The sequence below is a fragment of the Marmota marmota genome, unplaced genomic scaffold, assembly GCF_001458135.2.
Source record: "Marmota marmota marmota unplaced genomic scaffold, marMar, whole genome shotgun sequence".
NCBI classification, from domain to species: Eukaryota; Metazoa; Chordata; class Mammalia; order Rodentia; family Sciuridae; genus Marmota; species Marmota marmota.
The window spans coordinates 3,617,107-3,643,415 of NW_026000093.1; the positions used below are offsets into that span (position 1 = coordinate 3,617,107).

At 32.0% G+C, this 26,309-nt stretch overlaps 1 protein-coding gene across 3 annotated transcripts in view; it reads left to right on the top strand.

Annotated features, from left to right (window-relative positions):
* Positions 1 to 26,309, top strand: part of Sntg1 (syntrophin gamma 1) — an 819,084-nt gene that overhangs the window by 625,265 nt on the left and 167,510 nt on the right. For all 3 annotated transcript variants that reach the window (XM_048782887.1, XM_048782889.1, XM_048782888.1), the window contains one exon: positions 5,747 to 5,785. In XM_048782887.1, the coding sequence (XP_048638844.1) occupies positions 5,747 to 5,785 (39 nt within the window). The remainder of the gene's footprint in view (positions 1 to 5,746; positions 5,786 to 26,309) is intronic.

Here is a 26,309-nt window from a genome sequence, read left to right on the forward strand (position 1 = left end):
AAATATATATATATATACATATATATCTATATATCTATTTACATATATAAAATAATAACTCAATAAAATAAGAACTTAACTATACTTAGATTTTGTTTCTTTTATGTAAATCCACACCATCCTGAATCTAGATATCTTCTTTCAAAGTGTACATAAGTATTTGAACTAATTTCTATGTTTGTGCATAACTCTGGCATCAAAACTTCTTGGTGGCGCAGAGCCCTCTAGCTGTGGACACACCCTCTCAGTTCTTTTCTGCTGCTGTACTCTCTAAAGGAGGACAGTCATGACTCATTTTACTTCCCGATTCAAGCAGATCAAATCAGATTTTTTTCCTGTGCCATGGTATTAACTTTATTCTTTCTGACAGTCTCTATAATGTTTCAAAGTGTCTATAAATCCCTTGGAACTACAAGCAAAATGCTGAGCATTTTGTTTTCCTGCTCAGAGGTCAGAGAAGTCTCCTTGGATCTGAAAAGGTACCTATAATTTAAAGAGGTTAGACATGTCATTGTTTTTTTAAATAAATGTGTTTGGTTAGGGTAGCCAAAGAAAGTCCAATTCTAAACTCCTGATTGTGGGTAGAATATGTATACGGCTGAGGTATTTGTCTACTTCCCCTTATTTATTTCTGTATTTAATTCTTTAGTTATTAGTATGGATTCAAGGATTCTTTATTACTTTTTTATTAAAAGCTGAAGAGGGCTTCCTGAAAAATTAAGAAATATATATTGTGTTTTCTTATATCTCTACATGGGCAATAATTGTTTTTACCAGTTTCAGCTTAAATCAGGACTATTCAGAGTAGCCAATATGTTTTGACAACATATAATTAAAATCTGATCTATGTAAGAAAAAGAAGGAATGGTTTTCTTTTAAGGGAGTGATTCATATATGAGAAAAAATTTCCCAAAGTAGTACACAATATATAAATTGTTCAAAATGTACATGCTTGCTTCATGTAATTATGTTTAAGAAGGAATCATGGTCACCAAGAAATAAGAAATTCTGAGGAACAAGATAAGCTCTATCTTCAATGAGTTCACCTAAAAAGAGCCATGAAAATGTCAAAGTAATTGCTATAGCTATAAATAAACTAAAGATAGAAGAAAGAGACATAGTCTCCAGAATAAAATTATTGTTTTTATCAGAAACCATTTAAATGTTATGCCTCAGAATAAAACAGTTCTGAGATATGACCCTCTTACTCAAGGTGACTGTTGGGAGAAGGAAACAAAAAAATATTGCTGTCCCAGAAATGCCCCGGCACACAGCTGAACAATGGTGGTCCTCTAGGATTTAGTGTAAACATAGTTTGATAGGAAACATAATTGCTAAGGTTTGCTTTAGTACTAGAAAGTTAATGCATCAGTATGCATATTAAAGAAAAACTTACTTTTTTTTGTGATCATGAACCTACCTTGGTTCTGAAGTCTAAAGTGTTGTGATTCCCCGCTTAGAGTGGTCCTCTACTGTGTTGTGCTAGACAGACATTGGCCTCAGTGGGCGCTAGTCCACCTGTGAGTCACCTCTGACCTTGCTAGATAACCTAGTGTGCTTGGAACTGGAAACTTTCTCATCCAGTGTGAAGTGTGGAACGTGTGTTTGGGAAACACGGGTTTCATTAGGCAGACATGGACACTGGAGTCACAGATATGGAATTTTCATAGACAGAGACTTTGTCTACTATCTGGGACATACACACAAAATATATATATATATATATATATATATAAACTGGTAGTAAGTGATGATGGTCTTCCAATAAATCAAGTAGAGATGAATTTGTAATTTATGGGCTTATCTTCTGTTTTGGACTAACAGCCTCAATTGACATGGCTTCCATTCATCTAAATCTATTCTACTGAGTGGTATTTTATATTGAGTGCTTTTTTTGTAGAATGACAAAATCATTCTACAAAATCATTGGTAATCTCAGTGTACACCATTTTGCTACTTTGAAAGTCTGAGAAAATTAATAGCTTAAATAGTATGCTCTATAAGCAGTTGGTTTTACAGTATGGATTGCAATTTTGTCCTTTCTTTTCTACAAATGTTTTTTCAGACACTACCTTTATTTTATTTTAGATTACGTTAATTTTTAGCAATTTGTAATATAATTTTTGGTTCTAGATGCCACATAATTATCATGAGTTTCCAAGAAGTTAAAAAAAAATTGTTGGGAAAACTTTAATTTTTCTTATTTGAAGAGAAACCTTAAAATGAAACAGATGATTTAGGATTTCCATAATTTACAATAAGTTGTTTCCCAAAACAGCAATTTTTAAAACTTTATTTTATAAATAAATTTTATTTTAATGATATAGTATGTATATATTTTACTATGTAATTATCTTAACACTATATCAATAATATGAATAATGGTATTTTAAAAACAAATTGAAACTGAAGTCAAATATTTTCAACATTATTTTTTTTAAGGTTAAGCTATCTTCTTGATATTTTATGATTATAAAAACAGGTGCTTTTCAAAAAATTATTTCTAGTATTTTCTATTCATCTATAATTCAGAATTATGAATGTAAAAAAGATATACTATCTAATTGATGAACATTAGGATATTTCACCACTTGCAATTACTTTATTTAGGATTTTCAACTTTTTGAAGGCATATAGTAATATGAATTTAGTAGAAAATATCTTCCAATTTTGATTTTTGATCTTTTTCTGAGCTAATGATATGGATGTGATAATCTGCAGTGTACTGTGTGGCTGAGCTGTAATAGGTTAGGTTATCAAATGCATTTTGGGTTTACAATGGGTTTTCAATCTTTTCCTATATTTAACTGTACTTTTATTTGAAAATGGTAGTATAATAATTAGAAAATAGAATACTTTATACAGTTTTACTCCACTTGCTTTAGGAAAAAATGGAATTATGTTTAAAATTTATTTGGGTGTATATGGATTTAATTTGGAGACAGAAAGTTATTTTGTATCTACCACTTTACAAGAATAATTAGAATAGAATGTATTCATTTTTCTTGCTGCCAAAATGAGGGCCCCAGGATAAACTGTCCTATGCCATGGTATTAAGAACCATAGTGGCATTACCATCTTCCATTTCTCTGAGAATTTGGTTATTTAAATTTGTATCTTCATTAATGCATGAATAAATATGAATAAATTATTTTACTCCAATATGTAGTTAAAACTATAAAGAAAACTTTTAAAACAAAATCATTCTGTTCCACATATTTTTATTAATACACAGGTAACAGTTTTAAAGTATTGACTTATTATATCTGAATATTTGTACTTACTCAGCATCCTGGGATGCTATAAATTGTTCAAAAATATGGCATTAAGCAGTTATAAAGAGGCTGTCTGCGGGTGGGTGCAGTGGTGCAGGCCTGTAATCCCAGCTACTCAAGAGACAGAGGCTGGAGTAGCATGACTTTGAGGCCAGAATAGGCACCATAGGCAACACAAAAAGACCTTGCCTTAAGATAAACAAATAAAAGAGTAAAATGAAAGGTGCAGCTGAAAGGTTATGATGGTATTGTTTGAATAAGAGGAATACAACTTATTAGTATTTTCAATTTTAATCATGTTAGCTCTTTAATAATTCACTATCATTAATGATTTATTACATTTTATTATCTCATTATTACACTTTAATATATTAGAAAAGTCTAGAAATAATTTCTTATGACAATATAATAATTATTCAAACATATTTTATGCACTCTTCATTGTTATTTTTAGAATATTCTGAGTTGTTGGTATATTTCACTTCTTATTCATTCCACCTCTCTAGGTGTTAATATGTTCTTTAATTAACTTTCTGTGTATTTTATATTTTGTCCATTTCAATGACTCCTATACCCTTGGATAATATGCAAGAACTGGTAGAAAGAAAAAAAAAAAATATATATATATATATATATATATATATATATATATATATATATATTAGTAATAATAATGGTATACAATACCAGTGCTGTAAACTCTTTAAGGATAAAGATTGCAAGGTTCCTATCTATGAGTTCACTACTAGAGAAAAATAACAAAAACAAAAGCAACGATAACAAACACACTATAACAGCTCTAGACAGGTAAATAAGGCTGATGGTTTAGGACATACTCTGCAGGGAAGAGACAGTGGCCACTGCTGGGTAATACATTTCAATTGCAGGAACTCTGCTGAGGGTGGCCTAAGTAGTATAAAATTCCTGTGGTCAACCACTTCACTTACCCATGCCATCTGCCTGGCAATGCCTGTCTATATTACCAATTTTCAAATTTCCCAAGTGATTATTATTTATTTTCATCATTCCAGGGACTGAACTCAGGGGCACTTAACCACTGAATCACATTCCCAGTACTTTTTTTTTTATTTTTATTTTTTGAGACAGGGTCTTGCTAAATTGCTTAGGGCCCAGATAAGTTGCTGAGGCTGGCTTTGACCTTGTGATCCTCTTGTCTCAGCCCCTGGAGTTGCTGGAATTAGAGGTGTGCACCACTCTGATTGATTCAAAAAATGATTATTCAAACCAATTTTGGTTTGGGGATTAAAAAAAAATTAAAATTTAAAAGCAGGATAGTACACTTAAGTGTTCACATAAAATATTAATTGAACTTTATAAGTCTTTATAACAAGCTATAAGAACTAGCAAAAAGTATGGTTCCACTAGCATTCACTATTATCTCTTTTAAGAATCAGTTCTTTCTATTTATATTTCCAAATTTCTGATTTTAGCTCAAGGTGTGCTAGGAGTTTTAGAGATTTTTAGCAAGGTCATCATGGGCTGGGGGAGGGGTGGGGACTTTGAAATGATTAGTACCCTGTAGCAAGGATAGGGTTCTGTATATAATCCTACATGAAACTGGGGCGTTTTCAATTTTTCTTTTTTAAAACATTTTAAATAATAAATATATTGCCAGTTGGTCTGGAATAGCAGATCAGACGTTTGATGGTTACCCAATTGTGTCTTCCATCTCTACTGAATTGCCTTAGGAAGACAAAAGGAAACAACGAAAAAGGAAGGGATTGGGGTGGCAAGTAAGTCAACAACAACAACAAAAAAGTAGATAAAAATAGTCTGTACTTATTTTGATTAGACCCTATAGATTTAGCATTGTTTCTATATAAATCAAATGGAAAGCGACAATTGATTTTCTATTAGCAAATGCATGTTTGAACACTTTGTGTCATCTATGTCATTTAACTAAAAGTGATATTCATTTTTATTTTGTTTTCAGTTTATTTCCACGATATAGCACAAAAAGAAATGCTTCCTCTGAAGACTTATTTTAACTTCTTATAAAATGTTGTTCATTAAATTGTCTTAAAGTAAATGTTGTGCGGTAGTTGAGATCCTGGCTGGAAGTATTTCAAAATATACTTTTTTTGTCTAGAGTTGAATTTCCATTTTGTCTATTCCCTTGTCTATTAAAATAAATTGAATAGCATATGATTTTAAATTACAAAATACAGAAAATTTCTCTCTACATCTTTGATAAACAATCACTGAACATAGTTTGGAAACAGGCTTTGATTTTTCATAAATAAAAAAACTGTTAAATATTTTTCAACATGATGAAATTTGGAGTAATTATCATAGTCAATTAAAATTGGTGTTTCATATGCAATGATTTAATTGCATCTAGATAGAATATTAGTATAATTAATATACTGAATATCAATCCTCATAAAATTTGGGGGATCTTACATTATCCTTGCTATACTCATTTATTTATTTGTTATTTATCATTTCAGATTAAAAAAATCAACAGAAATTTTCCTGTAAACCAGCAGGTAAGAGGAAGTAATATTTCAAAAAGTAAATCATGTATATCTTTAATTATATCATTCATACAAGATAACCTTAATGCCATCTGATTTTTACACAAAATAATTAGTAATATAATTTCTACTTTCAGAGAAAATGTAAATTTGAACACTTATTTGATGATGTGTGTGTTTCTTCACATTAAAAAATGTGTTTTAGAACTTGTATCTGCATAAACTAAGGCAAAATTATGTTTTGACAAAATAATCAAATTTATCTACATACATTGTTGAATAACTTGGAGGACTGTTTCCAAAAGATAGTTTTAGTACATATTTATTTTTGGAAAACATATTTAAATTTGATCTCAAAGTTCAAAGGATTCTCACAAATTGTTGACAGTATTTCAAATGAATCCAAATTAATTCAGTTTAAAAATAATGTCTGATTGATCAAAGCTTTATAAACTTATTATTCTGGACATCAATTTTGATTTGAAAACATTGATCAAAGTAGAAATTTCTAAGACAGCTATGTTTACATGATAAGATTAATTAAAATCTATTTGCAACTCACCAATCAATTTCAATGTAAAAATTTTCTTCAACTTGTAAAAAGTGAAGTTCATATCTAAATTTCAGTTCACTTCTCTGTGACATTTGCATGGATAATTATCTTTCAAGTTTATTTTAAGGATTAAATGATAAACACATTTAAGTGATCAATATATGCTATTATTCTCATTAGTGTTTTCTAATTTCTAAATTTGTTCTTTGGTATGCAGAATTTATGTCTTGTAGAAATTATGCTCTTATTGCTATTGGGAGCTTAGGCTAGCTCTGAAACCTTGTGTAACTGTAAAAGATCTATGAGATCTTTTTATCTGGGGCATTCCATCCTTCCTTTCTTGGAGACCCGCTTAATTAATATTTTGTACAGGTGCCAATGTTGAAGGGATATATATCTCACCACTTTTCCCATGAAAAAGTGATTGTATTCTGGGAGCTTATTTACAGTGCAGGAACCAGAGCTCAAGCCAGAGCCTCTGACTCATCAACTCTGAAGATACCCAGAAACCCCTCTCTGTAGCTATAGTCACGTTCCAGGTGACTGACGCAGGTAGTACACAGTGACATCTTGAGAACAGCAATTTAATGATTTCATACAGCTCTGATAGTGGGCCAATACCATTAATGAGAAGTTATTCAAATAAAAAGAAGCATCAGCTATGGGAAAAGATTGTAATGCGCATCAGATGATGCAACAGTTTTATAGTCAGATATTTTAAAAGGGAGATCTATGGTTTTTGTGAATTCTTGCCAAAAATAGAAATGACGGATGTTTCTTTGATTTAAGAATGACTTTAAGATCTATATTATCACCCTCAGTTGCTCTTTTTAACCTTGACATGTGAAATATTAATAATAGGTTTGATTTATTTTACTATGAGTGTTTTATAGCTCTGGTAAACCCACAGCCACTTTTGTATATACAATGACAACCACATGTTAACACATTTTACTAAGGCACAATAAAATTTTTAAAGGGTTTGTTTGACTAAAAAGCAATTCATGAATTGGGTAATATCAAATTGAAAGAGATTTAGTGTTCACATGACAAAATTTCAGGAATAAGTCTTTATGAGCAGAAATGCAGTAGGAAAGTAGCACTGCCTTATTGAGTCTATCCTACTGGAAAGTCCCCAGTTACTTGAGTCTTTTAGGCTAGTTATAATTGGTTTATCTTAAGTTTTGTTTATCTCCAATATAGAATTTTATAAGAAACAGATCAAATCACTTTATTTATGTTTGCAAATCAAGTAAGGTGAGCTGAATGCTTTTCTACTGAGAGATTCTTCAGGTACTAGTCATTTTATTTCAACACTGTATAGTTAGCTCACTATCTAGTAAAAATTCCTGTTACTTCTGCTTTTATCCAGATTTAGAGTGATACTGTATGAGATGAATGAGAATCTGAATGAAAATTGCATATAGAACAAATAACAAAGCGGTTTAATATTCTAACACCCATATACATATATAATATTCCAACAAATATTTATATGTAATAAGCACAAGTGTGCATTCGTATGTGCATTAGTTTATTTTTCATTACTATGACAAAATACCTAAGGTTGGGTAGTGTACAGCAAGAGTTTCAGTTATCTCACAGTTTGAAAGCTGAAAGTCCATGACTGTTTGGCTCCATTGATTCAGTCATTGGTGAGGTCCTTGGTCACATGATACTCTGGCAGATAGTATCACAGCAGGATCAAGTTCCAGGGGGAGAGATGACATAGTCAGATTAGAAGCCAGAGAAAGATTCAGAGGCCAGCTTGCTGTTTTATGATACTCTCGTGAGTATTAATCAGGGTCCAAAATGTACTATATTAATTCCTTCAGAAGACAGCACTCCCAATGACTTAATTACTTCCTGTTAGGCCCCACCTCTTAAAAGCTCCAAACTATCTTCCAGCACCACTACACTGAAAATTATGTTCTCCAGTAATGAACTCTTTGTGGACAAACTTATATTCAAGTAAGAGCAGGCTTAATAAAGTTTTTATTTTAATATTAATTATACTGAAATTTAATCTTTAATCTTAGCATCTCACAATTTTGAAAATCATAATGAATTATTTTTGGCATGTTAAAAAGCCCAAAGAAGAGTTAAATGGATTTTTTATTCACTACTTTCCACTGTACAAATGAAGAATTTGGGGAAATAAAATTAGTTTATAGTTCAACATTCATATATATTCATGACAGGAAAAACTCACCTGCAAAAATGTGATAACAATATCTTGGGAGAGTGGGGTATATTCCTTGCTTAATAAAATGTGAACCACCTAAAGAATTGGGATAAAAAATGTATAATCCTATTTCTGATCCAGATTTAGTCTTCAAACAGAGCTTTTGCCTTGGAATTAGCACATTGGGTGGCTTTCATTACAAAGTTTTTCTTAACAATTTTCACATAAATTTCTAAAAGTTAGCTTATATATAAATATGCACATATACTTATGCTTATACATAGCTTTTGATTAAATAATACAAAGTATGTTACAATAATTGTTATGTTAAGAGATGTGCAATGAAAAGTCCCTTTATAATCCTGAGATTCTGTTATAAGTACCAAATAGGAAAAAAAAAAAATGAATGCAAGGTATAAGATCAGATCATTCCTCTGCTTTCTATGAGATTTGGTTTTGAATGTATGCTCAGCAGGTGACTTTTACCACAACCTATGTTAAATTAAAATAAAACAAAACATAAAAGGAACTAAACAAAGTCACTGCTGACCATTAAAAGGCAGTGCTGAGTACCAGTTCTGTGGGGACTCTCCCCCAGTCCAGAATACATGAGCTTCCAGTGAAACTACTCTCATGGAACAACAGGTCTGCATACAAATTATAAACCATTTGAGGAAATAGTCCATGACCAGGAAAAACATCATGTAGAGATTAAAGGAAAATTCAAAAGATTTTTTAATTCTTTTTTTTTTTAGTTGTACATGACAGTAGAGTATATTTTATACAAACCTTGAGTATGTCTTATTCTAATTAGGATCTCAGTCTTGTGATTGTACAGGATGTGGAGATTCACTGTGATGTACTGATATATGTACATAGTAAAATAGCAAAGTTAAGTTGTTTTCATCCCATTATTTTTTTTTCCTATTTCCTGTCACCCTTCCATTCCCTTCATTCCCCTTTGTCCAATCTACTGATCTGTTTTTTCCCCTTCTTCCTTGTTTTCTGTTAAATCCATATATTGGAGAGAAAAAAATTTGCTTTTATGTTGTTTTTCTTTTTTAATAAAGGAATTCAAATTGTAAGACATGGGCTCTAAAATGTATATATGCAAAAGAACCATGAAGAAATTTAAAAATGGGGGTGGGGAAGTTGCTTAAATTAATATCTATTAACCAATTGACTAAATTTGATTATGTGTCCACTGGAAATTCTCGTAGTATATTTCTGAGTTCACTTTATTAGCATTTTAAAAATTTCTTTATGCATCTGGGATACATCATCTGATTTCTCTATTAAGAGTTTGATCAGGTTCATTTATACGGTGAACATACTGAAATTCAGCTTCTGCTGATAACTATTTATTGAAAAGCATGGAAGGGGACAGACAGAGGTCTTGCTGTTAAATTAAGCAGTGATAGTACATTACTGTAAAATCTTATCATGATAGTTTTCTCAGAGTTTTAGAGATCAGTGCATACAGGTCTAGATAACCAAATTTATATCACATATGGTATGAACCATCATTTTTCATATTTTATTGCATTTATCATTTTTACTCATTCTCACTAAAGTCCCTCTAGCCTGAAATCTACCTTTCAAAACTAGAATTTCAATTAGCTTCTAAATAATTAATTAATCATTAAAATATCTACCTCAAGTGCTCTTATACCAGACATTTTATTATATAATTGTCATTTGTAATAGTTGGAAAAAATAAAGAGATGTAAAAAAAGAATATTATCTCAAATATCTAATCATAAGGAAATATTTATGTTTGACTCTGCATAATGTGGAGAATTTAAATATATACATACAAAGCTGGAAGACAGAAGGATAAAAGATGGCTCAATGTCTCAAAATGTGTGGGAGAGGATTAAGAAATTAAAGGACATTATGAAAATCTATGTGAAGCAACAAAGAAGAAAGAGGATTAAGGACCTCCAAAATTTAGCTTTTCCAGTCAATCATGATGAAACATACCTGGTATCCTAGTTACTCTAAATTCTGAGGCAGGGAGATGGCAATTCCCAGGCTAGCCTGAGCAAATTAGCAAGACCATATGTCAGAATTTTATAAAAGGGCATAGCTCAGCAACAGAATGCTTCCCCAGCATGGATAAAGCCCTAGGTTTAATTTCTAATACATCCCCTCTCCAAGATAGCTTCTCCATAAAAAAAAAATATTGGTGAAAATACTCCAAATCAGCTTTTCTCAAATAAAGCTACTCACCAAAAGCCTTCTGAACACAGGGAGCAATTTTTCAGTTAAAACCAGTTTTTACTAAAGACAAAACTTATTGGTATTTTAACTCCATCTAACCCTATCTTCTACCCCTCCAGCAATATAGTGGCCCTGAAAATAGCTCAGATTTCTAGTCAACTTATCTTCTGGAATCTATTGATTTTCTAGTCTTGGTCCAAGCATCAGTTAAAATCACCTAGGTTAATATTTATTAGCTAATAGGGTACTTATATGCTTCATTCAATTTCAGCTTTATCAAAAATGTGCATATCTATATATGTGTATGTTATACAAAATACTCTATTAGTGAGACAGTCAATTTTTTCCACTTGAGGGGAAAAAAAAACTTTTTTAGTTCTTCATACAATAAATGTATAAGTGTTGATAGTAAATCACAAAGTTACATAGTTGAGGGATAATACCCCTCTTATTCAGGTTTATTTTGCAATGCTTGGTGATAAAATATGTTGACATTTTATGATGTCCTTTTAAAAGAGGATCCTTTTCATAAAAGCAATTTTTCAATATAAATAAACTCTTGGAAAAGCAAATTGCTTATATAGCATCGACAAAAATAGTGGCAGAAATTTCATAGGAAAATACAGATATGAACATTAATTTACAATTGAACTAAAGAAGATCACAATTAACTGCAAGCAATATTTATTATAATCAAGATAAAATATACTATATTTTAGAAGACTTAGAAGAAGGTTATTTAAATGATGGAAAGTTGTGTACATGACTGAGTAAGGTGTGTATTTTATATTTATGTATATACATGGGCTTTGTTATTAGAATAATTTTTATTTGCTTTTTTTAACTAAACAAGTAAAAATTTTAAATTCTGAGAGTAGGAGAAACACCTGCAATAAACCTATCTTCTTTACTACTATGCAATCACACAGACTGAGACATAGAGATTTATATATTAATTTATTAATGAGTAGGGAGATAAACAGATAAATGGTGGATGTATAGACAGGCTATAGAGAAAGTTTAAATTGTCAGTTTAGATATACAATATAATGCAGGATCTTCAATATGAAAGTAAAAGGATTACTCTGGAAGAAATGGAATATTGCTATATGTAATGGGAATATTCATGCAGATACAGCTAAGGCTTAAAATTAAAGCTGAAATCTCCCATGAAATTTCTTGCCAGCCAAAGTAACCACTTGCCTGCAGTACTTGCCTCACAAGGAAGTGCTCACAAAGAAACCTCCCTAGTACTTATTCTCAATGACCTCTCCAGGCATGCAATGATATTAAGTTCTTGCAAATTCCAATATAAGAGGTGGGAAGTCTAGTCTGAGATCAGATGGGCTGTGGAAAGGAGTTGTTGAATCTTGATTTTTTCCCTCTGACCCTTCCTCACCCTCCATTCCCAGGCTGTTACTAAAGATCAGTTTTCCAGAATTTTATAAAAATGGAATGATACAGTGTATAAGATTTTTCCTGACTTCTTGTACACTGTGTAACGATTTTTTGTTTTGTCCAAGAGATTGTGGGCATCAATATTTCATTCCCTTTTACTGCTGAGTAGTAACTCATTGATGCTATACCATCATTTATCTAGCAATACACCTATTAATGTATACTTGTTACAATATTCAGTGTCTTATTGATAAAACAGCCATATATATTTATGAGCAAGTCTTTGTATTGACATATGATTTTATTTTGGGTTATATTCTGTTGTGGAATAGCTGGATGATATGAAATAAGTGTGTTAAATGTTTTAACAAATTGCAAAACGACTTTATAAATTATTTTACCTGAAATATATTCATATTCATACCAGCAGTGCAAAGAGCATTCTTAATTTAGACAGCCTTTTATGTCTTGGATATTCTAATAGATATTGTGTTATCTCCACCTGTAATTTTAATTTGTATATCCCCAATGGTTATGATGTTTAGCATCACTTTAAGGGCATATTTTCTATCTGTATATCTTCTTTTGTAAAGTGTCTTCTTAAATATTTTTAAGAAAAGTAAAAATTTTTAAATTTTTATGAAGTCAAATTTATCATACTTAAGTGGATCACCCTGTTGTTATTACATTTAAGGAATTTTTGCCAAGCTCAAGATAAAATATTTCATTGATGCAGAGCAATTATACTTACTGGCGGAATATATTGCTATATATTTAATACATGCAAACAGCAGCACTATGTTATTTCTTAGATTTTTAATAGTGCTATTTTTTAATATATCTGTGATACATTTTGAATTAATACTTATTTTAAGAGTGAGAGAGGTCAAAGGTATTTTTAAAGGGATAACCAATTGTTCTAGCACATTTATTGAAAATACTATTCTTTGTGTACTGAATTATCAATTTTCATCAAAAAATAAATTTATCATGTATATGTGGGTCTGTTTTTGTACTCTCAATTGTGCTATGTTGGTCTGTTTGTATATCTTGACATGAATACTGCAGCTTTGTAATTCTTATTCAAAGTAATATTCTGGTGCCCTGCTATTTCTGCATGAAATTTAAATCCAAATTGACAATTTATAAATCTTCAAAGAATATTAGATTATTATTGGGATCACAATTATTCTATGACTAAATATGGGAAAAGTTAACACAATCATTTTTAAGTCTTCAGGTTCATGAACATGATATATTTCCAAGAATTTTAAGCCTCCCTTAAATTCCCTCAGAAAGTTTTTGCAGCATTCAATGTGTCAATATCACACATCTTTTATCATAAATATCACTTAGTAATTGATATCTTTTTGATGTTAATATGAATGACATTTGTTCTCATTCTAGGATATAGAAAAAATGATTTTCATATTGCTTTTGTGTACTGCATCCTTAGAAATCACTTCTAAGTCCTAGGAAGTATATATTATGTTGTTAATAGATAAAAGTAATTTTAGTTCCTGCTTCCATTATGGGCACTTTTTTTTTTCTTTTAAATTGTTTATCTCATGATGACATCATCCAGTAGTATATAGAATATAGTTGGTAAAAATGTACATTCATAGCTTGTTTCAGAACTCGGGGGAGAGCACTGTTTCAACATAAAACATGATATTAGCTGGTTGCTGATGGAGTTGTCTGAGATCTAGAAGACTGTGGTGGAGCTGCTGATGTTAAAGAATTAATGTCCTCTGAGCTCTTGGCAGGCCAGAGCAAGCAGGAATAGCAAACTGTTCTCAGGACATGCTCAGTTGACATGGTCAGACTTGCTGTAAGTTCCTCTTAAAACTGTGGATATGTTTCATATCCTTCCCTTGTGGTGGAGTTATTTTGGGGAATGTTCTGTTATCTTATGTTTAGCTACTAGTAGATCTAGGATAAAGATTAAGGATATAAATGTAAATGCAGCATTGTTTTAAAAAAGGTTATTTTAGTATTTTGTCTGCCTAACCTCAAGGTTGCATTCCATGGTTGGGAACAAACTGTAAACTTTAAAATGCTTTGCTTGTCCATAGCTGCACCAAGCTTTGGACCACCTGTGTCCCTTCTTTCCTCTGGCTCAGCTTTTCAGTCCCATCAACAGGTTGTTTTTCACAGGTGCCCTTTATCATGTTGAAGAAGTTTCTTTCTATTTTTAGTTGTTGAGGCAATTTTTATCAAAAACAAATGTTAGATTTTATGAAATATTTTTTTCTGTATCAAAAAAATAGCTTTCATTTCAGCCTTTATTCTATTGATACGTATATTTTATTAATTTACCTTCAAATGTTAAACCAAATTTGCATTTTTTTGAAATATATTATAGTTGATCATATCTAGACTTTTTAATTTATTTTTGGATTCAGTTTACTAAAATATTGCTAGTAATTTTTTCTTCTCTGTTTCTGAGAGATAAAAGCATGTCCATTGAGTCTTTTTATGAAAATTTATACAGTGCATTTTTATTAACATTTCCTTTGAGATCATTTTTAACTTATTTGTGATGCTTAAGTTTTACACAAGTATTAGAAATGTTATTTAATTTCCAAATAACATGAAGATTCATGTGGTGTGATATTAGAATAATTATGGCTTTTAGATTGTATGGGAAAGTATTCTCGCTTTCTGAATTTTCTGGAAGAGTTTGTATAGCATTGTTACTATTTATTCATTAAATATTTGTTAAAAATATTCCTCCAGTAAATTTATATAAAATTGGAATTTTATATAAAAAATTCAACTAAAATTTATATTCTCTTAAAGTTCCTGTGCAATTCAGTTAATCTTTAAGTAAACTTTAGTAATTGTGTCCTTTCTAGGAATTCATACATATAATTTTGTTTATTTAAGTTGTTGACATGCATTTATGCATAATATTCTCTCATACATATTAAGGTTAAAAACTATTTTAAAATGCACAGGAATGTTGTTGTAAGACTAAAAAGATTATAAAATTACTGGGGAGACAGTCTGTAGTACTGAAGCGGAAAGATGAAGGAACTGTTATAAACTTTACTTAGAAGTAATTTGGTTCACAAAGAAGCTCAACAGGAGATTATTATTTTCCAACAAGTGTCACTTAACCTGTATAAACCTATCAGAGACAGAGTTAGAGAACAGATACCATCATCTCACTCTCTTCCCATGCCCCACCCCCCCCAAGTTCCTTTTATGGAATGACTGCCAGGAAGAAAGAATTCAAAGAATTTGTTTCATGAAGTAAATGCAAATTGGTATTCCCCTAAGAGAACTAAGTAAGCAGGATAAACATTATATCTTTCTAGCAAGTGTGTGTGTAGTGGGGTACTATAGAGTTACAGTACCCTCTGAAAGGTTAGTTACACTGTTGTATAATATTTTGTTGGAATTTTCTTCAGATGAAAAGCATAAATTAAATAGCTATTATACTTATTATATATCATATCATATTAAAATTTACTTTATATAAAATAGCTACCTTTCAAATCCTAAGTAACAAATGACAGCACAATGCACATTGTGGTAAATTTTCAATAGAAATAATTTAGTAATGTATTTTCAAACCATTATGTAAACCTTTATATCTTTTCATTGTTTCTGAGAGCATTTATCTCTTAATAAGTGTTATCTTTTTAATAGAAGTTGATGGATCATTTTAGCATAGTAGCTATCATAGCTCTGGTTATGGGTGAGTTCTGCTTCCTCACATGTTGAAGTTTGAACATTAGAGAAACACATTGAAGCAAGCATATAAAGCGGGGTTTATTTAAAAGGGGGTAACATAGACTTCTCCTGGGAGGCAGAAGTGGGCCATAGCTGGTATCCTGGTATCCCAAGAAGCGAGGTGTTCTGCCCTTTTTATAGGTCGGAGATTTCCCTTGTTCTACTGCCCTCTTCCCTAATCTTTCTCCATCCTCCTAGGTGACCAGGCATTTGACTAGGCCTAGGAAATGCTAGGTGGGATGGCCAAAAGGTGGGAAACAGGTGGGCTGAAGGGGGAATGGCAGGATGCAGCAGCCAAGGACACATTAATTAACAACCTTATAGCTTCCTGTAGGGAAGGTCAATTCCTGGGACTGGTTACCTTAGCAACAGGCTAGAACAGTGGGAGACTCTTGATAGGGGTAGAGAAAGGGCTCTGAAGGAATTAACATTTGAATTCCTCAGGGGACAGTCTCCAACTTGCTGGACTCACTCAAAATTGGCCTCCTTGATCTGACCTGACTCTGTTTACCAATCTATACTGACTGACTGTCTAATTCTGGCTTCAGCTATACATTATATTATCCATTATTAACTCATGGAAATATATTTAGTTTAAACATGTCTTTAGATTTACTACAAATTTTGAATAACATTATTTTTCAATTATGTACTATCTTCTGTATTATGAAATATAAGATTTATTCAAACTCTAAATTTATTTTTAGAGGTCATTAAATTTCAACTACTGATAAGGGGAATTTAGGAATTTTCTTGCATTTTTTAAAAATTCTGTAACATGTTAGAATATATATTAGAAAACAGTGATCTAGCTTCAGTTCTGTAAGTGAAACTAATGTGATAATAGAAAATATACATGAGATAAGAAATTACAAAATCCAAATCAGAATCATGGTCATGCTCCCTCTTAGGCTTATGATATTGAACATGTTTTAGTATATAGGTTTTATTGTGTACACCTGACCTATCTTCTACATTAACTTGGGTACACAGTCAAGATTTATAATCTATCATTAGAAGAAAGTCAAAATGAGCAAATTCTCCAGATTATCAGAGCAGCATAGTCATGGAGCACAATTCCAAGCACACATTTAGTATCTGGATTCTAATGTACACATGTAGGATTCGTCTCCCTAGAAGTTGCTCATGAAGACGTGAATACCTTGGAGCAGGTCTATTACAGAAATGTGAGCAATAATGTAGGTTCAGAATTCATTTCCTGGGGAGGGTAAAGCAACTGACAATATAATGAAAGCTGAGTATAGGGAAGAAAACAGTAGGCACAGTTTCTAAAGTTAGGAAGCCTATTCCTTAAGCATATAAAATGAGAGGATCCTACTTATAAATCTGGGATAGAGGAAAAAAAATTGTCAAAATCCAACTAATCCAAGATTAGAATCCAATCTTAGAGAAATTACACATTTTATGATGAATCTCATTTTCTTCTGTTGCAATTCAAATCCACACTTTCTGTATACTGAATACGTAATAAAGATGTGGGTGAAGTTAAAGCCTGTTGTGGTGATACTAGAATTGTCTCACAATTTTCTGAGTTTACAATCCCTTTATTTTGAGATTTGGGAAAAAATTGAAGTAGTCTCTTTTTCAATCTAATAAAAGGAAGCCATCTTGAGCTCATGTATTTATCAGGAATAATGTGTCCCTTAAAGTAAGAAATATTTTTAAATAATGTATTTTCAAATATTAAAAAAGTGCTATTAATTATGATTGTATTATGATTAAAGAAGTAAGAAGACAGAAAATGCATTGTATTTATATTTGCTTATACTTTAATGAATTGATAAATACAGATTTTTGAGCAGATATATCATCAATTAAATGTGAGTGATCTGCTTGTAAAATATGTATTTATCCAAAATATTGACTTTAGTACATTTAAATATTCACAAATATTCTCATAATGTTGGTGAGAGTTTGAATCATTACACAATTTTTGGAGGGCAGTTGTGTTAGCCAGTGTTTTATCACTGTGAGAAAAATATATGACAGAAGCAACTTAGATGAGAAAGATTTATTGTGGCTCATGGTTTCAGAGACTTCAGTCCATTGTTGACTGGCTCCATTGCTTTGGGCCTGAGGTGAGTATGACCATCAGCAGGAGAATGTGGAGGAGCAAAACTATTTCTCTCATGGCACCTGGGGAAGGAGAAAGAGAGAGAGAGAGAGAGAGAGAGAGAGAGAGAGAGAGAGAGAGAGAGAGGTGCTATAACAACATATGCCCCTCCAGGACATGGCTCCAGTGACCTACTTCTTCCAACTAGGCTCCATCATTTACAGTTCCCACCATGTCCCTATAATGCCATCGGAACTATTAACCCATCAATGGATTAATCCACTGATGAGGCCAGAGACCTCAGGATCCAATTACTTACGAAGAGTTCCACTTGGGACCACTGCTATACTTGTGGACCAAGCCTTCAAAATATATGCCTTTTTGGTACATTCAAGAAACAAACCTTAAATTTTTTTTTTGTACCTACCTCTCAAAGACTCATTACCATTTCACAATGTAAAGTGCATTTAGTCTTCCTTCACGTGTCCCCAAATCCCTAACATTTTCAACACTCCTCAAAAGTCCAAGTCCAAAGTCTCACTCTGAGATGCAAAGCAAATTCTTAGTGTAGGTTCCCATACAAGTACAAATAAAAGCAAACAAACCAAAACACAAACATAATAAACCAAAAATAAAATAATAACAACAACAAGCAAACAGTTCCTTACTTAAAACATACAAGAGTGGAACAGGTACAGGATAAATATTTCCATTCCAAAGGGAAGAATGGGGTCATTGAAAAAGGAGAAATGGGACCAAAGAAAGACGGAAACCTAGCAAGGCAAGCATTAAATCTCATGACTCCATGCCTGGAATATAGCACACAAGGTGGTGAGCTCTAAAGGAAATAGACAGTTCCATCTCCATGGCTTTTCCATTGCAACCCAGATGGCCTCTCTCTCAGGCTGGCTCTGCTTGCTGCTCCTGGTGTTGCCTTACAGATAATTCATGTTCACCCAGAATCTAATTTCCTGGGGTCTTAATTAGAGCATGAACTTCTCTTTAGGGACTATTGCTCATGGCCAAGCCTCCAAGGCCTTTCTTTACAACCACAGTGGAAACCTCCATGACTGCATTACTCTTATTTTCATGCATGCCCCAAAAGCTCCATGTGGATGACATCAAAATCTACTGTCATTGAGAGCAGTGGCTGGACTTACTTAGACCAAGTGATAGCAGCCTCTGGGTTTTGAGTGGCTATACAGTTAAACAAACCCTGGGGAAGCAACTCCCTGTTGGAGCAGGGTGCCCAGAAACTCTCTTCTCACAGCAAAAGTTTTTCAGATGGACTTTTCACTTTCACACCATTGATTCTGAGATAGATGGGATATTTCTGATTCCTGAGATGCCCGCAAGCCATCTTTCTTATTGTCTCCCCAAGAAATAGTTTGTTCCTTTTTTTAAATTAAAAAAAAATTATGTGTACTTAGAAGCATTCAGAATGCCAGCAAAACAGCTGCAACATTTTCTTTCTTTTTGCAATTACAGAGTGCTATTCAGTTAACAGAAACAACAATTGTTTTGTATAAACTGTATCAGAGACAACTAAAGATCAAAAACTACCATGCCCAAAATTTGTGCTGTGATACTGGAGAGCTAGGGGAAGCAGTAGATGCTCAGTCATAGAAGCTGGAGACTCAAGACAGAAGGGACCAGTGATATAATCCTGGTCCTAGACTGAAAGTAGGAAGCTCTCTGGAAACTGGTGAGAGTCCTTTTTGGAAGACTGAAGAGATGTCTGATGTCTTTGGGCCATGGCTATAACAACAGGTGAACCTGCTCAAGAAGAAATAAGCTTTTATTTGAGGTGGCTTCTTCCTTCTTTCACTTTTGTTCCATTCGGGCCCTCAGCATTTGGGAAAGTACTACCCACTGTCAGAACAATCCTATCTCAATTTGCTGTCCCACATGCCAGTCATCTCTAGAAACATTCTCATAGAAACATCCCAAGCATTTTCAGAGGATCTCTTCATCTAATCAGGTTGACAATTCAGATTGATCATCACAGCAATTGTATATTAAGTATCAAAATTTAAATTTCACACATTATTTGTCCCAACACTCTTCCTTTAGAAAAGAATATTGTTAAAAATAAAGGTACATAACAGAGATGTAAAGATCACATAATTGGCATATCAATATTTGATTGGTTATATAAAATTGTTACAGTTGGCACAGGGACTATAAATATCACCACGCTTGAATAGGCCTGGAAGTGGAAAAATCAAGTTCTAAATTAAATTCTGAACTTGTAATAAATGATTCAAATTGTTTAAATTTTCTTAGGTTTATATGCATAGATTTATTTCCACATGTTAGGATGATGTCTAAGAGATTGACCCTGAAGACAGACACCACTGCTGGGGGAGAGTGAGGTTCAAACTTCTATATTTTATTTTATATACTTTTGTATGTTTGACTTATTTTTTAATGAATGTCCATTTAGGAATTATGTAATAACTTAAAAACAATGGAAAACAAGAAAACATAATCAAGATTCCATATGATTTATTAAACAGAAATAATAAAATCTAGATGAATTATAGGGTTTCTTGGGATATTATGATTATCAAAGTTTTAAGTAAAATTTAACTCAATTATATTGCAAACATATAAACATATTTCTGAAATATACAGAAACAGCATTTATTATTGAACAGGTAACAAATTATTTCTTTCTAGATTAGAATGCTTGCCATTTCTAAAGAAAAAAAATCATTTATTTTATAGCTCTAATGCATTCATAGCTTATTTTCTTTCACTAAATATGAAGATTTTCTTGTTTTTTTTTAATAATTTTTATTTTATTTTTCAAAAGGAACTCAGATATCTAATGGGAGAATTAATTTATCAAGGCTCAAAATCTGTTTTGATAAATTGATACATAGTAGGTGTTATGATAATATTTGTAGTTATTTTAAGCTATTTAATGAGCAATGATCTGTGTGGAAATTTTCATTTTAATTATACAATCCTATCCACTGAGGCATAAGTGAATTTTAATCACAGTTTGAACAACAGGCAGCTTTAGGAAAATTACTAAAAATGCATGTCCTTAATATGCATTTTTTAATGATAAAAACTGAAATTCTAAAAAGTAAAATTTATTGAATTTCTAACTCTACATTAAAGTGTATTTTGTTCCATGAACAAACTATGAATGCATTATTCATACCAAATTATATGTAAAGTTTAATAAAATTTAATTTTTACTTAATAAATTAGCTTCCATACCTCTCATAACATGTTTAAGTACAACTTATTTTTCTCTAGAAAAAGTGATATATTTAGAAGTTTATGTATATTGAATATCCTATAATTTAAAAGAAGTCCAATAACAGAATTGAACTGTGGCTGGAAGAATGAAAAACAGAAGTATGTCATCTTCTTGTTGTCAGCTTGTTTTGATGTTTCATTCAATTAAAGCATCTAGGTTTTCCCTGTGAAGAAAACTAGTCTGACAAACATTTTATAGAGGCCATTAAAAAAAAAAAAAAACAAGATAGAGGAGGAAGCCTACCAAAGGGCATGCACAAGACATTTTGTTCTTACTGGTGCTAGATTGCTTGTTAGAGGTGGAGTGGTGAGAGATTATCATTCTGAAAGACCTCTTCAAAGCTTTTGGTCACTGTGAATAATATCCATAAACATTACATAAAGTATCACCGTCCAGTCAAGAGACAGAAATAACTTTCTTGCAATTTTTTTTTTTTAATTTAGTACGGGGGACTGAACCCAGGGGTGATCAAACACTGAACCATATCCTGAATCCTTTCTTTCTTTTCTTTTCCTTTTTTTTTTTTTTTCCTGAGAGAAAGCTCTCATTAACCTTTCCAGGCTAGCTAAAAAGTTGGGCTCTTCCTTCTGAGTCATTGGAATTTCAGATGTGCCACTGAACCTGGCTTCATTATTTTTTATTGATACATACAGTTTTGTACATTTATGCAATTCAATGTCATGTTTCGGTTTGTGCATTTATTGGGGAATCATCACCTTAGGGTAGTTAGTATATCTATCACCTGACAATCTATCATTTTGATACAATGCGTACATTCAAAATTCTCTCTTCTAATTATTTTGAGATATATAGTGCATTGGTTGGAATTCTATTCACCCTGCCATGCCATAGAACATCAGAACTTATTCTTCCTGACTGTGACATTTTCCTACTGACCCCTAAGCTCTCCACTCCTCCCACATCTCTTCAGACTCTGGGAACCACTCTCCTACTCTCATCTTCTATGAGATTCACTTTTTTATGTTCAAGTACAAGCGAGACCATGAAGTGTTTGTCATTCTGTACTTGACATTTCACTTAAAATAATGTTTTTCAGGCTTATCCATGCTGTCAGAAATTACAGGGTTTCATGATTTTTATGAACAAATAAATGCCTTTGTGCATATGTACCACATTTTTCTTATCCATTTTTCTACTGATGGGCATTTAGCTGAAAGGTGAGGGAAAGAACATTGCTTACTTGAACAGCAAAAGTTTAGGGTAAAGAATTTTAACTAAACTTAAGGTAGCTAAATAAGTAGCTAAGAAGGTAAAAAATTTGCTAAGGTATCACAAAAGTAGTAGCTACAGGAAGAGCAACCACACCCAGTACTCAAGGAAGAAGGAAAGTACGCAATACATTAGTCAGGGCTCTCTAGGAAAACAGAAACAAGAGGAGATATCTCTCTCTCTCTCTCTCTCTCTCTCTCTCTCTCTCTCTTTCTGTCTTTGTCTATCTAGAGAAACTTTAAAGAATTGACTCTTGTGATTACTGAGATGGCAAGTCTGAAATTTGTAGGACAGATGAGTGGACAAGAAACAGAAGCAAAATTTCTGTTAAGTCTTGAGGCAACATTTCTTGGAAGTCTGTTTTATTCTTCAGGCTTACTTGAATTTTGTAGGTAACTTGTTTTACTTTAAGTTAAACCATTGTAAGTGTTAATCACATCTACAACATAGCTTCACAGAAACATTTAGATTGGTATTAGACTCAATCACAGGGCACCATAGCCTAGCTCAGTTGACACATAAAAAAAATCATCACAGATAAGGGATAGTTAAAAAAAAAAAGGAAAGTATCAAAAGGAAATGAGATCAAGACTTTTGAAGAGGAGCTTTTGATGTCTTTGAGCTCAGAAAATGAATCTTAGGGAATGGTGGCATAGACCTATGGAAAAAGACATTGGCAAGCCCCTCTGAGAAAGGTGTACCATGAAACATGCCCTGAAAATTTTGAAGAAACAAACAAACAAAAAATACAACTTGGCTGCCAAGGTGAAGTAGTCAGAGGTAATGTTCATGGGGAGCACAAGCAGACAGGAAGTCCAGAGTCAGAAAAGAAGGAAGTGGAAGGTAACAAACAAGAAACCCCTATCTGTACCCTGTGATGTGCACACACACACACACACAAACATGCACACACACACACCTTTATATTTAAATGATCAGAATGACATCACTTCCCAAGGGCAACCATTAAAACCACATGGGTAGATTTTCCCCAATATGTTCTATGCAAATGGCTATTATTGTTGTTTGTTCTGTTAGCCATTATTTAATAATATTTAATTATTAACAATATATTATCATAATTTGAATCTATATTTTTTGCATGGTTTGACTCTATTATAAAGCTTCAGAGTCTTTTGCTAAAGATGGTGGCACATATTAATGTTAAATGTTTCAGATATCAATTTGTGGTTCATTCTAAAAGTGAATTTTATTTAAAGTACAATTACTCTTTTAAATTTTTTTGATAACAAAAAGCAAAATTGGATTTCAGAAAGACCACTTACTCTAGTTTAAAGAGCACTTATAGTATGTATCCACTTCTCTGTTTTTATTAGGTATTGTGTGTTATTTCTTTTATTTTCAAATATTTTTTCCAAGTGTGCATTATCTGTGTATCCATAGAAATGCATGGTTCATAGGATTTGGTCCATTTGAGCCTCTTGCCCATTCTACTAAATTCTCATTTTTCTCTTTATGGTTTTCTAATTTGACCTTTGTACTTGAAATGTAGTGGCTTCTATTCTCCATTCTCTTTCAAACAAGTTTGTGGGAAGTGACATATTTTCCTTAGTTCTCAATTGCAAGTATAACAAATAGGTCCAAATCTAGTAGCTTAAATAGGACATATTTATCATCTTACTTTTCCATAGATTGGAAGTCTCACATGGGCTCATCAGACTACAATTAAGGTGTCATCTGGGGTGTGCTCCTTTCAGGAAGTTATCAAGAAGAATTTGCTTCCTTGTTCATTCAAGAGCGAGGCAGAATTTTGTTCTTGTGGTTGTAGGACTGAGGTTCCTCATTGCCTTTCTGGTACTCAGTTGAGGGAAATCCCAATATCATAGAGGCCAATTATATTCCATGCATGTCTTCTTCATGTTTAAGATCACATTGTCTATATAAGTTCATTTGTACTTCCATACACATTTTGAGGGTTTTTTTTTTTTTTTTCTAATTTGGTGAAGAATGACATTACCGTTTTGATGGGATTGCATTGTACCTGTAGATTGCTTTGAGTTCCATGGACATTTTTACAATATTAATACATCTAATCTATGAACACTGGATATTCATTAATTTTCATCTTATTGTATTTCTTTCATCAGTATCTTTCAGTTTTGTTTGTAGAGTTATTTACCTTTTGGGTTAAATTTATTCCTATGGGTGTGTGTATGTGGTACATATATATGTGCCCATTTGTAGCCATTGTAAGTGGGATTGTTTTTTTTTTATTTCTATTTAGGTAGCTCATAATTACAATATGGAAATCATACTGAATTGTGTGTTTTTGATTGTATCTAGCAATCTTACTGAATTTGATTGTTGTTTTTAACAGTTTTTAATGGAATCTTAAAGATTTTTTTATATACAAGATCATATTATTTGCAAACAAAATGATTTTGACCTCTCTCTTTTCAATTGTATTTTTCATTTCTTTTTCCTTTATTGGTTCTTTTTAGTTATACATGACTTATTCTAGTTAGGATCTCATTTCTATGGATGTAAGAGATAGTGGGATTCACTGAGTTGTTTTCGTATATGTACATGGGCAAAAGATGTCAAATTCATTCCCCTGACATTCCTTTTCCTGTCCTCCCTCTCTTAACTCCATTTCCATTGTCTAATCTACTGCACTTCTATCTTCTATTCTTCCCCTCACCCTGCCCCATTATTGTGGGTTAACTTCCCCATATCTGGGAAAACATTCAACCTTCACACTGGCTTATTTCACTTAGCATCATGTTCTCCAGATCCACCCATTTTCTGGCAAATGTCATAAAGTCATTCTTCTTTATGGCTGAGTAATACTCCATTGTGTATAAATGCATTTTCTTTATCCATTAATCTCTTGATGCACACCTAGATTGGTTCCATAATTTGATTTCTTTCTTTTTTTATTTTTTATTGTTGGTTGTTCAAAACATTACACATTTCTTGATATATCATATTTCACACTTTGATTCAAGTGGGTTATGAACTCCCATTTTTACCCCATATACAGATTGCAGAATTACATCAGTTACACATCCATTGATTTACATATTGCCATACTAGTGTCTGTTGTGTTCTGCTGCCTTTCCTATCCTCTACTATCCCCCCTCCCCTCCNGTTCATCTTTTCTTTCTCCATTGTCTCCTGAATATCAAAAAATAACTTTAAAAACCATGTACATGTATGGGTTGATCAAATTCTTAGGGATTGTTTATAGTCCATACCTAAATTATATTAGTAAGATGTCTGTGTTAAATAGGGAAGTGTTTTATCATGTATACTATATTAATATTTTTAGAAAAATTATACATATTATTATTTGAAGCATATTTTGTGATATTTTGTTCACACCCAACACACTATGAGCTATTAAATTAACAAAATTGTATCAAAGCTTATGGAAATATCACGAATTTTGTAATAGTTTCAGTTCCGATAAGTCATCACATTTGAACTAATGTTTTTTAAAACAATAAAGTAGTTTAAAAATAATGGCAGTTAAAGAGGCTATGACAGTTATTTTAGGAAAAAAAAAAAAAAATATATATATATATATATATATATCAAAACAAATTAAGACAGAAAATCGAGTACCAAATATAACACCAAAAATTGTCTAAACCTGTAAAGAAATCAAGTCAGTACAACAGAAATACCATGAAAACATTATTGTATACATGTGCATTAATTATTTTACTATTGCTATTACTAGGCTTTGTAAATGTTTCACTTATAAAGAAATAATTTTTAAACTGTCATTAGAGTGGAATAAAATGTGCATATACATGTATAAAATGTAAATTATAAATATTATATCCCTTGTCTGTTGGATGAGTGATTTTGATTTTACATGCCTTTACT